At 29.4% G+C, this 17,462-nt stretch overlaps 1 protein-coding gene and 2 non-coding genes across 3 annotated transcripts; 2 read left to right on the top strand and 1 right to left on the bottom strand.

Moving 5' to 3' along the window:
• The first annotated feature begins 1,782 nt into the window (after positions 1 to 1,782).
• On the top strand, positions 1,783 to 11,609 carry LOC129980545 (uncharacterized). Its single transcript, XM_056090897.1, has 5 exons — positions 1,783 to 1,834; positions 6,300 to 6,355; positions 7,993 to 8,015; positions 8,188 to 8,322; positions 8,402 to 11,609. Exons 2-5 carry the CDS (start codon positions 6,319 to 6,321, stop codon positions 11,528 to 11,530), a joined length of 3,324 nt encoding a protein of 1,107 aa, XP_055946872.1. The 5' UTR covers positions 1,783 to 1,834; positions 6,300 to 6,318; the 3' UTR covers positions 11,531 to 11,609.
• A 4,685-nt stretch (positions 11,610 to 16,294) lies between these two features.
• Positions 16,295 to 16,367, top strand: Trnav-aac (transfer RNA valine (anticodon AAC)). Its single transcript has one exon. It is a non-coding gene; the product is annotated as a tRNA-Val (tRNA).
• Positions 16,368 to 17,082: 715 nt separating this feature from the next.
• Positions 17,083 to 17,156, bottom strand: Trnai-aau (transfer RNA isoleucine (anticodon AAU)). Its single transcript has one exon. It is a non-coding gene; the product is annotated as a tRNA-Ile (tRNA).
• Positions 17,157 to 17,462: the final 306 nt, after the last annotated feature.

Genomic DNA, 17,462 nt, shown 5'->3' with positions numbered 1-17,462 from the left:
CATTGCTATTTATATATATAATAAAGCTAGGGGCTATTATTATATTTTAATGTTTACGAAGCGCATTAAAAATTTCACTTTTATTCACAGGTGTTTCCATTATTTTGACAACCACCTGTATATCCCAGTGACACAAATTACATTATAACAATTCTGCAATAAAAATAGAAGCCCCTTTTTGTCCTATTTTTTTACAATGAAAATAAAATATTTTGATAGCATTTTTAATAGTAGAGTTATTTATACAACAGCCATCTTGGTATTTTTCTAAGTTTCCAGCTTAAATCTAATTTTAGTTCCATTCTTGCCATATATCGGTGTTTTCTGCAAGTGTTTAGCAAAACGCCTTTAAAAAAGGATTTTTAAACACTCATCGTCGCCCTTTGAAACAGTCATGTGAAGCTTATAAATGGAAATAAAAACATATAGCCAAATGGCTAAACGATGCATTGTAGGTTTAACACATTGTCTAACATGTGAAACCCCTATGATTCTCATTTGCAATCTAGTTAGATAAACCTTTCTTTATCATATTTAAAAAACAGTAAAAAGACGTAATCTAATTAGATAGATGATTCGAGTCAAAAACGTGTTAAAAAAGTCACACTGTGAAAAAAAAAAAAAAAAAAAATTGCTACTTTTTGTCAACAGCTCATAAAAAGCGATTTGAGAATGTGAGTTAGGTATATAAATTCATAAAAAGAAGTGTACAGTCACATTTTGTTGTAATTATATTTTCATGGTCAAATTTCAGTGTTTATTATCTGCAGCATGCTGAATACATTTGAATTTGCTTTATTATATGAATGTATAAAACTTGCTTAAGAGATGTATCCTAGTATATTGAAAACAGATGCATTAGATAAGGCGACTATCATTGATCCAAGAATTTTAAAAGAAACATAATATTTCTTCAGTTTAGGGTAAGGAAACTGAAATGATTCTTTTTGGATTGATAGACTTCGTGTTTATCAGCAATGGAATACTGATTAAATAATTCTCTCTAATGAAATCAGATTTGAAAAGTTTTGCAATGTTTTAAATGCTGGCTATTTAGAGTCAAGTCAAACTAAGAATTTTTTTTTTAAAACTTATAAACAATTATGCGTATTATTTAGGATTCAAGACCATAACAACCTGTAATTTACTGGCTTCGATTCTACAGGAATTCTGTGTTACAGTAATGAAAATGAAAACACGTGTTTTATATCCGAACTTAAATAATAGTGTTCCTTTTGAATTCAGTTGATCAATTTTAACATTCAATTAAGTCGTCATAGAACTGGAATAATATTTTCACTTAATCAAAAAATAATATTTAATGAGATAAATACTCTCCAAGGGACCAAGGTTCTAATACTAGTTATTTATGGTTCATCCGGATATTTCATAAAAACATAATCTCAGAAAGTCACCGAAGCCATTACTTAGTTGTTGATGTTTTCATGTTCTACGTATCTTCTCAGGTGAAGGGATAAATAACTTTTGTAGTTTCGTTCCTATAATCCACAAAATTTCCCAATGGATTTAGAAGTTCAGCGTACCATGTTGCCATTTTATCGACTTTGAGCGAGATCATAAAGACTTACTTCACTTTATCATTCTTCGAACCCATAGGGCTCATAAAACCATAGTTTGATTTATAGTAGTCAGCGCCATCATATGACTTAGAGATATCTTGCCATCCTAATTTCTCTTCGAACATGTTGGAAAATAGAGCATCTACGTATCAATAATCTTTCTTCTTGAATAGATAATTAGGTATGACTTTATTTATTTGTTCTTTTCAGATAGATTCCTTCTAGATTTGCGCATAAAGCTATGTTTCTTTAAGGTAAGTTGTCCTTTATTGCATATTAGGGCTTAATATAAATATATGTATAAATTTTCGTATGTTTAAGCATACATGATAATCTTTATGAGATATGGTTTCAATTTGAATTAAAACATTTCGTTTTCATACAAAATTATTATTTATGTAAATGATATATCCTATAATTAAATCATTATTGAAAAACTATAATGAATAAAATAAGTCTTTGAAAATTTTAATGGATATATTTTGGTATTTGGATTCTCAGATTAAAGAAAATCCTTTTGGTTTTCAACACCAGGCTGTAATTATGATATCTAAATATTTTACTTTGTTTGAAAATTTTGCACTTAATGTATCTTTTTCAAAGCACAAGTTTAACGGGAGCACTAGTTAAATGTCATGGAATCTGACTTATGAATCGTAGATTTTATCTATAGCAAAACTTGAAAAAATGGGTCCCAATCTTAAAGGCAGAAATAAATTTTTCCTCATAAAATTGTTTAATAAGAAATTTTCTGAATATTTTTTTCTTTTTTCAGTACAGTTTATTCAATTCTTTTTAATATATATTAATATGATTACGATTTATTACGAATGTTTTAGATATTCATAACAAAAAATGTTTTTACATTTAATTCAAACAGAACAATTGTTTCGAAAGCCCCAGAAAAAAATTTAATGCTGTTTTAGAGACTCGAAATTAATAATCTGTTTTTGTTTGTTGGATAATAAGATGTGAATTTTAAATTTAAAATTATTCATTTCTTTAACTGTTATTAAAAAATAACTTCAATGATATTCCAGGATGAAATAAATGGCATATTTGGAATAAAGATTTTGAAAAATTTCTTTCATTCGCATCTTGTTGTTCAGTTTGTTTTTGATATGTCTCTGTAACATAAGATTTCAAAAGAAAATCCAAATCCTAAGAATCGAAATTCCTAGAGAAAAAATACTTTAAATCCAATTATTCTTGGTTTAGGATATAAAAAAGAGGAATTTATTTTTTTAGAAAAATACAGTTTCTCTAATAGAGATAATCTAAATTTTTTTGCTATAAGCTATTAATGTTGTTACACTTGCTAAAAATAAAATTTTCTATTGCTGGCAACATTTTAACGCCACCAGTATATATGTCTATTGAAATTTAGAACTGTGCTTAGTAAAATTATGTAATTAATGCATATAATTACATAATCTAGGGACTCCATTTAAAACTGTAATTATGAGTGAATAATGCATATAACTAGTTTTATATACCATGTATATCTTCTTAAGCTTTATAGGAAATTAGTTATGCTGTAATATTTTGGAGCAAAATCGAGTTTGTATTTTCTATTTTTTACGAAAATAGTTATCTCAAAACATTCGCATTGAAGTTTCTAACTGCGTGATTGTTTTAGTTGCAATTTTTATTTGCACATCTTTCATCCAATTGCTAGGCATCCGCATTTGTGACTATTTGCAAAATGGAAGACTTGCATCATAGTGATGCCGAATCACAACAGCCAATTCAAATGATTGACGTCACGAAAAGCATAAATGTGCATGATTCCTAATGCAATAATACAATGAGATTAGAGAAAACAATTATAAAATGCACAGTTAAGGGATGTGGATGTTTTTTTGTAGAAATTAAAAACCATTAATACTTATCCTCCCTGTCCCTTTAATCCAAAATTAACATAATCCATAATTACTTTGTATTGTAAATAGTCTATTGTGCAATGGGTTCAATTTGACTTAACAAATTTCACTTATGCACAATTTACAACATTTGGTTTTCGATTGATTACATATAGCATCCAATATTTCTTGTAAAATTGGATGCTATATGCAATTTTTTCAAAATCACTTTTGATAACTTTAGTTCTCATACAATTACTTTATTCCTTAATGTAGTACTTTATCTCATTTTCAGCATTAATGTTTCATCGTATAGCAGAGACTTTAAGCAAATTTTCGGAAACTTTAAATAAACTGAACAGCAGCCTGGGTTCCAAAGAGGATCTTAAATTAAAATCTGAAAGAATATAAAATTGTCTAAATTTACTTTGGATTAATGAATATAAATTTCGTGTCATAATGTTGTCCTGTAATACCTTGCAGAGTTCAATATAACTGATTTTTAAGAGTTCATTGTGCTACCTCACAATTCGAATGAAAGTTCTCATATTAAGTCGGATAACAAAAATAACTGATATAGTGAGTGTGTTGTGATTTTTTCTAATGAACTGCCCGGTTTTAAATATATTTTTAATCTACACAAACACAGCTGCACTATAAAGTTTACAAAGACAATAGACAATTAGGTTAAAGAAAACAATATGGTGTAGGGATTCCACTGGTTCCAGCCGAAAGCAGTCGGCGTTAGCGCAAGTTTTGCGCATGGGAAAAAGTCGACTTCAGGGTGCAGGACTGCCATCCACTACTTGTTTACTGTAAAACGCCACAAGGAGGCGCTCTCTGCTCGAGGAAAAAAAGGTGCTACACTGAAAGATTTATAACCGAGACAAGAGTCCTAATAAGAACATAGCAGTTTAAAGATGTGTGATTCTGAAACGTCTTTCTCATATGTTTAATTTCACCTATTTTATGTCTTAGTAAGAATAATATATATTAATATACATAATATATAACGTATATTAATATGAAATATTTTGCATCATAAAATTAATTATACCAATTTTATGCCACATTTTTTTTCTATTTTTAGTTTTTAGATATTTTCCGCATGTTTTATAATTATATAGTCTATTATTGAAGTGAAACTTTCATTGATGCTACTAATATTTCGTCCCGTTTTTTTTTTTTTTCCCATTAGTGAAGATTAAGATTCAAAGATTCAGTTTTATCTTTCCATGTTGAGTAGGTTTCTGCACAAGGCATGATTTTAATAATTTTTGAAATTGTATTTATAATTAAAGTCTAATACCAGAAAGAAGCAATGGTGAAAGACAGAAAATTGAGGAATGTATAACATAATGAACAGAAACGTGCAAAATTTCTGAAACCGAGTATAAAAATGAAGAAATATGTAAAGCTTTTAAACTTCTGATAAGATGATAAAAATGTGAAATTTAAAAATATTCTTCTGGGGAAACCATTAAGTTTAAATTACACGAAATATTTAATTGAAATTTTCTCAGTCATCAATGCTAACGACCCAATTGATCACCAATGTTCGTTTTGTTGTGTACGATTCAATTCAAAAACAAAAGCTATTTACGTTGCTGAATTCAAAGCATGCTGTTAGCAGAGTAAATCGAAGCATTTATTAAAATGCGAACAGCATCAAATATTTTAATTCTTCTAATTTCGAACAAATTATTTTCAATTCTTTAAAGTTATGTTAACAAAATAAAATTACACTCTTCTGGTGTTAAAAATATAAATCACTGATTGTTGCATTAAAATCGATATACCAAACTGGCATTTTTTTTTTTCTGCAAATGTTTACGACAAATATTTAAAAAATTTTCCTTAAAGTTTTTAATACGAGAATTTTTTTCGCGTTTTCAGGTTAAGTAAATGTTTTCACAGAAAGTTTTTTTAGGTTAAAATTGGTGATAGATAATCAAAATAAAACGAATGCCGAAAAAACTGATTAAATGGTATTTTGAATTGAATTAAATGACCATAAGGGAATACTTATTTTTAATTTAATGTCATCATTTGGTGTATTGTTTTTTATATCAAGTATATTCACTTCGAATTGTCAAGTTTCTTCATCATAGATACCCTTCTATGTTCGTTTGTCTTTATTCTTTACATATTCTGCAATTCATGGAAAATTTCTTTGTGGCTTTTATAAATTTAGCTTTTGTGTGGTTAGTAAGTGAGGGTGCTAGCTAACAATAATTCTTTTTGTCTTCAAAGACGCTGAAATATTAAACTAGAATCGTAAAACCGCAATTGTGTGGATAAATCTATTTTTAAGCAATAGGCCATTTTTGAAAATTTAGCCGTTGGGAAAGGAATTTTTTTTTTCAGTTGGAATTTTCTACAAGATTCTGCCGAGACTTAATTATATTTGTATCTCAAATTTAAAACGTTCTCTTTGGTGGAATTTTTTTATGGCCGAATGACTTTTTCAACCAAATAAAAAAAAAAAAATTGCAGCTAAAATAAACCTCTAAATACTGGCTTTAATAAAGAATAATGATGGTACTAAAATGGCGCAATAAAAGTAATTTACTTGATTTTTAAAACATACTTTATCTTAAAAATTGCAAAATTTTCTTTGTTTTTTGAGATTAATCGGATGAAACAGATGATCTGTGTATTATATTTATTTTGTACGAATAAATCTGTATAAGAGTTGTGTTCATTTTTTGCAATATAATGTGCTTTTAATGCTTTTATGCAATTTTTTGGCATGTTTGAACGATTTTAGGTATAATCTAGAAGTGAAAATTAATTTAGAAACTTTTATTCAGAATTTATTGTGAATATAGAGTATATTTCAATGTTTTTGTTTCAGTTGCAGAATATAATTTAACATGTTTTTGGCTAAATTACTGTTCTTCCTTATAATAGGTAAGTTTCACTTTGTACTGAAAAGCATGTACAAATAACTTTTAAGAGTGAATTAATGCATATTTTACTTTTTTCAAGTATTGTGATTACTAAAAAAATTAAGTTATTAAAATTTAGAAATTTTTTTTTAAAAAAATGAGAAATTTTACTATTGAAATTTATAAGTTGTAATGCAAGTTTAGCGCTGATCGAAGAAAGTGATGCTTTCATTTTTACCACAATCAAAGCAATAAAATTTCCTCTAATGTGTTGCATCAAATTAATGTTTCATCAGTTTCAATTGTCTGACTTTTATTATGAATTAAGGTGTTCGACTAAGATCAGAGCAGAATTAAAATGATGCAAAATTTTAGTTCCAAAGAACTGAAATAGCCATAAATGGTCACAAGTTGAAGGAAAAGGTATATATTACCATTAGTGTTTTTGCTTTTTTCGAAAACTCGCTAGTAAATAAAATTTTAGCAAAATTTTCAGTATGATGAATATAATGAATAGAAGATAAACTATTTTAATATATAAATATTTTATTAACATTTTGAAGTCGTCCTTGATGATTTTTTGCTAAAATTTCCCCGTTTTGAATTGAAAGTTTGTAAAATATGACTAAATAAACCATCTTAAAAGCTGCGATCTCTGACATTCTCGAAGGTGATTTCCAAATTTGGCGAAATTTTATTAAAATGCTTTTGGGATTTTTCTATAGATAAAATATTCATTGTTCAGAAAAGGCATTTGAAAAATCTACTTAAAAATTAGTTCATCCAAATATGTTAGAAATTCTGTTTTCTGGTATTTTAACAGAATTGCAAACTGTGGCTAGGCAAGTAGAGTTAATATAAACACTTCAATTATTATTTTTGGAAAAAATTACGATAAAAATCAAAGCCTTCATTTTTGATTGAAAAAAATCATTATTTACTGTATCATTTTTATCTTTCGCGTATTGCTGAAACAGCTGTGTTTTAGTTCTATCTCACTTATAATAAAAGCAAAGACTGTTTTAGAATCTAAAAAGTTTCGACTTTATTTTTCGACAACTACTATTTTTCAAATTTTTTATTAAAAAGCAACTTGACAGCCTAGTCGGCTACCTTAATAGATTAAATTACTGAATTGCCCGATTACTGATAGAGAAGACTCTCTATATGCTTAAAGGTGCTCTAAATCTTCAATTTTTTTTTCTTCTGAAAACTTTATATTTGCATTTAATGTACACTATTCCATGTGTTAAGGCTCTCACGCCTTTACGATTTTTAATGATACCCGCATAACAAAGAAAAATGTATAGTGAAGAATTCTTTATCTAAATATATTGGTGTAATGATTCTTTTTTACCCCGACTTTATCAAATGAAACGCTATTCTAACACACGAAGTACTTTGGGCAAAATTTTGTTTATATGAGAAGGAACAAATTAAATTAATTTTGTTTTATTAAGAAGGGACAATTTTGAGTCAAGAAAATATTTTATAGAGCCTATTAATAAATTTTTAAATAAAAATCTCCGTATTTTATAAATATGAAATCCATGTCTAAATGATTTTGATGATTTCAAGACATTTTAAATACTCTAAATTGATGCTTTTGCTTTGACTTTTTACTGGCGTTTAAAATATACATTTCTCTTTCTCTTCCAGGTACATCCTTCCTAAAATGTAGGGTAAGTTTTAAAATGAACAAAGATGAAACAATATAACCATATGTAGATATGCTTTATTCAAAATAATGCAATTAAATGTATTTTTAAAAATGCATTTTTTAAATATAGATAATTATCAGTTTTTTTCATCTTAAATTTTATCTAGCTAAATATCTAATCTTTTATCGTGCAGAGTCAGGAAAAGCAAATCCGAGGGACACCTGAAGTGGATTATCCAACATATTACATTATACCTAAAACTTCCTTTCGTTGTTCAGAACAGCTGTATAATCCTGGATTTTACGCTGATATAGAAACAAGATGCCAAGTAAGTTATTAATCTGTTGTAACATCTTTTAATTAAAAATTCAAATTGCAATGTAATAAAAGAAATCAATCTATTCTAGGTATTCCACTATTGTTATGAACATCGCCAAGAAAGCTTTCTGTGTCCTATGGGAACAGTCTTTAATCAGCCCCTTCTGGCTTGTGATTACTGGTATAGCTCCAATTGTAGTCTAGCGCCGTCTTATTATCATGTTAATGCTGTTAAAAGAAATGAAGACTTTGGTGATGTAGCTGAGGAACCCGAAGACTTGCAATCAGAAAATTTGTTCGATAAAATGGCACATCTTTATGAAATAAATAAGACTCCAGAACCGCTTGCTCTGAAAAATGATTCTGGGATTGCAGAAAATGAACTTTTAAGTAGAGACAGCATTAAATCTTCTGGTGAACCATTAATCGAAAGGAATAACAAAACTGAAGATTACAACAAGTATAGTTATGATAATCGATTCAACATGGCCGATGAAAAACACCCGGAAATTGTAAAATATGAGGTTGTAGGATTAGATGCTATAAAAGTTCATAAAGGTTCTGAAAATCAACCACTTTATGACACAGATAATGAGAATGACTTCATTCTTTCTGAGGATGGTAAGTTGCATCCAAATCAAGATGTTTACCAATTGTATCCTACCGACATGAATTTTGATCAGGGATACAGCGGTTACGCGGAAATTCCAAGCGAGGAAAATGTGAATGATGATTTAAATGGTGACTATGAAAGTGATTTTCAAATGTCAAGTTCTGAACTTCAAAGGAGATATTCAAATATGAATGAGAACGTCAGGAGACCGTTGAGTCGTAAGCCAATAATAATTGTTCCTGAAGAACCTGAAATTGTTCAGTTGCCAGTTATGAAACATAAGCGTAAACCTGTTGGAATACCTTCGACAACTAGTGCGAATACAAATGGCGGATCTTCGTATGAAACAACTCATGATTCTAATATTTACAAAGAAGATACTGCATCATCTGTAACTGAGGGTCTTGCAGGCACAGCTTCTAGCAGATTTCAGCAAGATGAATTAAAGCTTAATTATGAATTTAACGATTCGAAGTTATTTTATGAAATTCAAAAACAAGTCGGTGATGAAACTGGTTCGCATCTGGACCAAACTGAAACATCAAGTATAATTTATGATTATTCTAATAAGAAAAACACTCGAAATGCGTACGTTCTCTCAAATGCCGATGAGGAGCAAATTGAATCTATCTTTGGATCAGGAAGTAATGATCTCTCCAGTAATTCGAATACTGAACTGCGAAATACATTGGTAGATTCGAATCATGGGCATATATCTGAGATATTTATTGAAAGTTCTACTGCAATTTCAGATGAAGGTGCAGGTATAGCTGCTGAAGGTGATCCATCCTTAGGCTCTGGATCAGAAGAAAATATTATCAGATTTCACCCAAGTGATAAATCTAGCTTCCTCAAAGATCAAGATGTCTTTTCCGATAGCGAAGATATGGAAACTATAAATAAAGAGATATCCTATGCGTTACCAATGAATCTTTCAGACACTTCTGAAGGATCTGGTACTTCTGTACAGGAAACCGAAGACATGCCTAATTTTGTTGAAGAAGATAAAGAACCTATCGAGATTATTTTAAAGGGCGATTCTGATTATAGCAATGGATATAACAGAGAATCCAGCTTTTCTTTAGAAACTTTTGGGGAGTTCTTACCATCGTCGAGTTCAGAGCACAATGAGGGGACAGAATTAGTAGATGGCAGTGGTGGATCAAGCGAATTTAATTATTTACCTCATGAATTACAAGAATCTTCTGATATCCTTTATGATACTTCTGACAAAATGGTGCCGGAGATTCAAGAAATAGACGGATCTTACTATTACGTTTTCCCGGATTCTGATTATCATTCTAATTCCGAATATGAGGATTCAAGTGAATTTTACTCAGAAAATGAGGATTACTCTGTCACTGAAAATTTTGGAGCAAGTTCTGATAAATTGCCAGAAGAGCTGATCGACAATACAGGATCTCGGTATTTTCCAGTGGATTCAGAATTAAAAACGGATGATACAGAAAGACTGTCGGATGAATTTGAAATGGAAACTTCGCCAAACATTCCAGAAGAATATATTGTTGATGACTTTGATAGTACTGGACAATTATCAACTGAAGATTTAAAATTTTTAGAAATTATGACTCAAAGTCCGATTCCATTGCCAATGAATTTGTTTGATGTATCTAATGAAAAATCGAGCTCTAATGTTGTAAAAGACGAAATACCACACTTCGAAATTATGTCACTGGAGCAGGATGTCGATGATCAAGCTGCAGCTCAGAAAGGGGCAGGCAGTATGGAAGAAGCTTATGAAATTGAAAATCTTTCATCTAATATCTCTCCAGACATTGAAAAACATTCTTCTGAGGTAGAATCTTCTGAAATTAATCCAGAATTCTCGGTAGCCGAACAAAAGATGGTAGAAGATGGCTCAGTCTATGATCAAGCTGCAACTCAAGAAGGTGCAGATGACATGGAAGATGTATATGAAAATTTTTCTTCTAATATCTCTCAAGACACTGAAAAGCATTCGGCCGAGGTGGAATCTTCTGAAATTAATCCAGAAATCTTGGAAGCTGAACAGAATATTGCAGAAGATGGTACAGTTATAGATGGTTCAAGCCAAGAAGAATCGGAGATATTGTCTGAACAAAATTTGGAAGCGTTGATACCTGGAAAGGAAATCGATCCTTTTAACCCTTTGTTTGCTGAAGGTAGTGAAATATTAGGCAGTTCTGACAGCAGAAAGAAATCATCCTTGAATGTAAATTCTGTTAAAGCAAAAAACACTGTAGTTAATCCTGCTGCAGAAAAAGATTTGAAGAAAGTTACGAGAGGAAAGAGGTTGAACGAAAATCTTCGAACATTTAACCCTTCGAGCAAAGGTTATCCTTTGATAACCCCAAGCAGAGACACTTTTAGAGAAGCGGTTTTTTCAAATATCCCTACATCCTTCCTTAAAATGAAGCACAGCACTTTAAGACCATATTTTTATAACTATGAGTTAAAGAATTCCGGATTTTATCCTCGCACAGGTGACCTGTTTGAATCTTCGAAATTTTCCACACTGACCTCCCTTGGAAAGAAACTGCTGGAAGCGAAAAGATCCAAATTTAGCAGAATTAAAAAGTACATAGATTCTTACAGAAATAACTAATGTTTTAATGTCACTTTTATGATTTTGTTAATTTATTAAATTATTTATTTGACTTATTAAAATATTTTTTTTAGAAATACTTGAGTAGCATTTATTTAGTATGTTTGATACATTGTTTTTAATAAACCTCAGAAAACAATTAAGAATGTTTAAAATTTATACGAATTATTGAAAATTATATATTAAAAATATATACAATTATTATATATTAAAGATACAATTTATTTATTAAAAATATTTTAACACAGAAGTTCTCTTTAAAAATTTATACCAGGTGTATCAAGTTATATTTTCATTAGATGCATAATATTATGCGAAATTAACAAATGATCAATACCGAATTTACGATTAAATATATTAAATATAAATTTTATTTCAAACTTTTTCCTAATGACCAGAATAAATCGGAAATGTAGGTGTAACTGCTTAGTCTCATCATTTAGAAACCCATTCCGACGATATGTGCGCGCGTGTGTGTACATATGAATGCATGTATATATATTTAGTAAGGATTAATCAAATCTGGTACTTCAATCTACCGTTGTCATATGCTCGAACTTATTTGAATTAAATTCAGGTATCTTTAATTTTGAAACATTGTTGGAAATTTTATGCTTGTAATTCTTTTAGATTAAAGAAAGCGAATTAATTCCCAGTTAAAATTATTGAATACAAAGGTTTTGGCAAACTTAATATTAATGTATTTAGTTTGCGTTAATAAAGTCGTAATTTCTTAAATTTATTGAAAAAATTCCTTATAACGAGATACTGAAATTTTTAAGGTGTGACTAGCAAATAAATGCTTTATAATTTAAATTTTTTTTTTTTGCAATATTCATTATTTGAAAATTACTTGTATTCACATGAAATTAAAATGATTCGATTTGGAAGTTCAGGAAAGGAAAAGAGGAGTGTATAAAAACTTAACATTGCTTAACACTTTAATCGCGAGGGACGAGATAGTTCATCTTCCAGGAATATTCGTTATGCGCGAGGGATGAGATAACTTGTCCTGCAAGATTTTTCTATATTATTGCAGCGCATTTTATATACAATAAGCATATATTAGTGCAGAGGTTAGGACAAAGGCGCGCCATTGCCGCGATGGAAGTGTTAAGGGCCCTTGTAGCAATGAATCCAATCTGCTCAATATAAACGCTTTCATTTATTTGTTTATAAAGTAATGGTAGCGTGTTAATAAAATGCTCATTTTTCACGAATTATTTTGTGTGCAACTCAAAACAATTTAAAGGAAATATCCTCGCCAATGCCGATATTCTAAAGCATTGTCCTATTTTTTCGTTCACCTTCTTAATTACTACCAAAGTTCGTAGATAATGAGTTAGAGGGCATTATGGTAGTAAACTAAAGTAATAATACTTTAGTAGCATACAAATTTTTTTTTATCTCCGCCCCTCTCCTTTTTGATGCTTTGGCACTGACAAGCAAAGCGACCTTTAATAATATTTCGTATATTTCTGAAATTTATCTGAGGATGGCCTTTGTAACTTTAATTTTCAGTGTATTTTTTTCAGTCACGGAATGTTACAGATGAAGTTCAAATACAGATATATTAAATATCTGGGTGATAGATTTCCATACTACTATGCTTCTAAGTATAGCGGTAAATGACGAGATATTGTCGCAAAAACCATGCACCCATCGTACGTGTATATCGGATTGATACTGGCAAAATAAATGGCATTTAGGATCTATGTCTTCGTCGTATCATTTGTAAGCTTCATCTTAAAAAAAAGTATCCATGTTTGTTTCAGGTAATTGAAAAAGGTAATCTGGTTCGAATGAAGCACGATTCATATATTTTCTATGCTTCGTCACCGAATATTCGTCAGATCACCATCTCTTCGCAATACCTTTCCAAAATTATTACCATCAGGGCTGTTTATCCTTCCCTCCATTTTTGCCGAGCCATTACATCTTATTAAAAAGACTTGTTATTGAAAGAATAAATTCTTTGTGGGCAATTTCTATAGCATTTTAAATCGTTTTTACTATGAGTACAAAAATGCATGCGTTTCCTTAGTTGATGTAGTTGGGGCAGAATCAATATGACCAATTTAATATCGGATTATATGACAAAGCTTCCTCAATTGGCTTCTGAAGACTAAAAAATAGGTATATTGATTCTAATGGCTCATAATGATATCCGACAGCAAAATTCTTTCGGAATTTTAAATATTATCAGAAAGTATACTTATTAAAAAATCCATTTTCATTTAATCAGTTCCGAAGTCTTTCATAAATTCAGAGAAGCTGTAAAACAATCAGTTAACATAATGTAGTTTAAAAAATCTCTCTGCATATATAATACTAGCCGCCTTTGGTGACCAGCTGGTTCGCCAATCTTAATGTTCGTTTAAATTTTAATAATTAAATAGCTTGAACCGGAGTTTAACCCCCTTCTTCGCAATCTTTATTATGCACTATAATTGAACATCTGCTCCTTTGCTTTTGAACATTTCGCAAGGCCGTTGTTGGCGATTTTTAAAAATTTCGCCAAGCAGGGGGTTAAACTCCGGTCGTACCATTAAATATTTTACGCAATTCCAACTTGAATAGATTCTTCAGCAAAATATTTTAAAACTTCAAATTTTGATAGTCATATAATTCACTCATAATATTATAAAGGCCTTCAGTCATAACGTGATATGTATCTCTCTAATTTTCTGTTACCCCTCGTCGAATTTATGCTTTAAATTAAAGTGTAAATGATTAATCTGCAATTAATATAATAATATTTTTTACTGAAACAAAGCATTTTTTTTAATAATATGATTACTGATAATAGAGTCACTGAGCGTTTAAACTTTATGGGCACTAAAGAATATCTTTCTTAATTTATGTAAAATCTCAAGAATTTGTTAACAAAATTTTCTCAGATTCATCATGAACAGATCTATTCATTAACAATGTTTAATTTTAAATGCATCAAACACTAAAGAAATAAAATGAATCGTTTAAAATAATCGGTCGAAAACAGATTTAAAAAAACTACTTAAAAAACGATGTACTTAAAACTATAAGCATATACAAAAAAATATATAGCTGACATAAATACAATTTAATTACAAAAGCATGCAACTAATCTAAAAATAATTTAAATCGTCCGTTGATAATGGTTGTCATGGCAACAATCGGAACAGAATGCGCATGCGTGAATTTTCTTCGCCAATTACGGTAACGCAAATGCGTGAATTTTTCTACGCCAGTTGGGGTAACGCTATGCAGATTATACAGTTTTAATTTCCTTTATTCTGTGTTATTTTAATTCAAAAGTACTTCAAAATGAATCTGAAACATGGATTAATTAACAATGTTTAATTTTAAATGCATAAAACATTAAGAAAATAAACAGAATCGTTTGAAATAATCCGCCGAAAAACGTTAACCCTAGCCTCATTTCTGTTGGGAGAAAAAAAAAAAAAAGCTGAAGCCTTACTCTTTTGGCGGTGGGGAAAATGGAAGATTGTTTTGGCGGGAAAGTTAGTTTTTAATTAATAATTAAAATTCTAATTAAAATTTCAAAAAAAGGGACCCCAGGTGCACATTCCCGACCTCTAAGGTATACATGTACCAAATTTGATAGCTGTATGTCAAATGACCTGGCCTGTAGAGCGCCAACACACACACACACACACACACACACACACACACACACACACACACACACACACACACACACACACACACACACACACACACACACACACATTGAGCTTTATTATAAGTATAGATATATATTTGAGATAGTAATGTATCAATATTAGTACTGAAAAAAACAAATTAGCTTTAAGTTCCATGTAAATTTTTCAATAGAGCAAAAACCTAAATTATTAATTTCTTATCTTAAACTGTAATGAAGAGTTGAGATTTGTAGATAACTTATTCTTAATTAATTTGATAAATTAAATGATTATTAAAATTAATTTTAATGCCAAACATATGTTAATATATCATTGAAAGAATAACGGCACTTTTAAAGGGTTAAAATATTTCATTCAAATTTTCAAACTATTGTAATATTTATCTTTAATCAATATTTCATTTGTAAGTTTTATTTTACATATTGGACATCAATTTAATGTTCTTTTTTAACTGTACGAAAACTACGATTTTTTTTCGATATTATATTTATTCATTTATATACCTTTATTTTTGTCTTACTTATTTTTGGGACAGATGAATGTTTTATTGTTTTGTTATTAAACTATATCCCTTGCGTATTGAAGAAATAGTTTAATTTAATAATTGTATTATAATATTAAATTACAATATTTGGAATCACAAACAATTGTTATCAATTTACTATGTTTTGAATAATTGTTTTGCTTTGAGTCTTTGTATATAGAGAAATACTAAAATTAACACATAATTTAATACACGCACCATTCTAAATATACACGCTAAATCATTAATTAGTCATCAATTAATATACACTAAAACATTTGCATCTCAACAAAGTGAATTGTAAAACATGTTTATATTTTATGTATGTTTATATGAGCTCTCTCTTTCTATATATATTTATTTATTCCTTTTATTATTTCTAATTGTGGCATGATATCTAATTATTTTCATTATATTAAGTGAATATATTTATTCGTATCGTTTTACAATGTTATAATGAAAGAAAAAAACTAGTTAAAAAAATCTAAACAATCCAGTTGTTCACAATCAGAAGAAAAATTAAGCAGCAAAAGAAAGCGCCTATGTGCTATTTCCTAAGTATTCAATTGCGCATGTGTACCCATGGTGTAGTGGTTATCACATCCGCCTAACACGCGGAAGGTCCCAGGTTCGAAACCTGGTGGGTACATGGCAAATTTTTTTTCTTTCCTTGCCTTAGAATTATAAGAATTTTCATTATGTTGACTCTTGTATGCAATTTCTTTAACCTTTCAAATGGCTGAATTTGTATTTTATGTTTTTCATCTTGAACTCAAAACCTGCAATTCATAATTTATTATTTTCGTATGTGTATTTTATAAGAACACAACATCGAAAAGCATGATTCATCTGTTTTTAAAACTCAGTTTTCAGAACAGTGTTATTTGATGAAAATAGCCGGCTATGAGATTAGAGTGCAATAAATAAAATCATTGTGTAATTAATTTTTTTTGATTACGAAATTGTGGTTAAAATTTGTTGTTTAAATCTCAAATTAATGGTTTTGTAAAACGTGTTCCCCCCCCCACAATATAAAATTTCTTCTAAAAGAAAATTCGTGAAAAAGTAAACTATTATTGAAAAAAAAAAGTAAAAATAATTTAATTTCGCATCGGTTGCAATAAAATTTGAAATTGCATAATTAATAGTAGTTGGCAACAGAATAACTAGTCACCACAAAAATTCTCATTTTTTTATATTAAAATTAAAAATGGAAAATTAATATTATTTTATTAATATTAAAAATGAAAAAAAAAAAAACACCTTGCTAAATTGGTTAGGATATTCCTAAACAGTATGTAGTTAGTGTACAATTTTCTTTACTTGAAACTCCGCTGAGATTATGAGAAATAGAAGAGTATAAATGGCCCATGGGGGGATCGAACCCACGACCTTCGCGTTATTAGCACGACGCTCTAACCAACTGAGCTAATGGGCCAGTGCGTTATGTAAGTAAAATAGACTTGAAATCAAAGAAAAAATAAAAAAAATAAAAAATTGTTGTTAAATATTTTAACTAAGTAAATATTTTTTAAAGTATTCTCGGAATTATAAGTAATTAAAACGGCAGTATAAAAATTAAAATCGAAACACCAAATGACCAGTTGTTTGTTTTTGATACAAAATGGTTCGCACTTATTGTTAGTCGAATTCAAATCGAACATTGCTCTTAATGAACGCTTAGTTAAATTAAAATACATAAATCAAGAACCTGAAAATTATAAACACGTACATGCTTTTTTCT

Source organism: Argiope bruennichi, chromosome 1, assembly GCF_947563725.1.
Source record: "Argiope bruennichi chromosome 1, qqArgBrue1.1, whole genome shotgun sequence".
NCBI classification, from domain to species: Eukaryota; Metazoa; Arthropoda; class Arachnida; order Araneae; family Araneidae; genus Argiope; species Argiope bruennichi.
The sequence above is the reverse complement of the archived record's forward strand: the minus strand, read 5'-3'. Positions and strand labels throughout refer to the sequence as shown.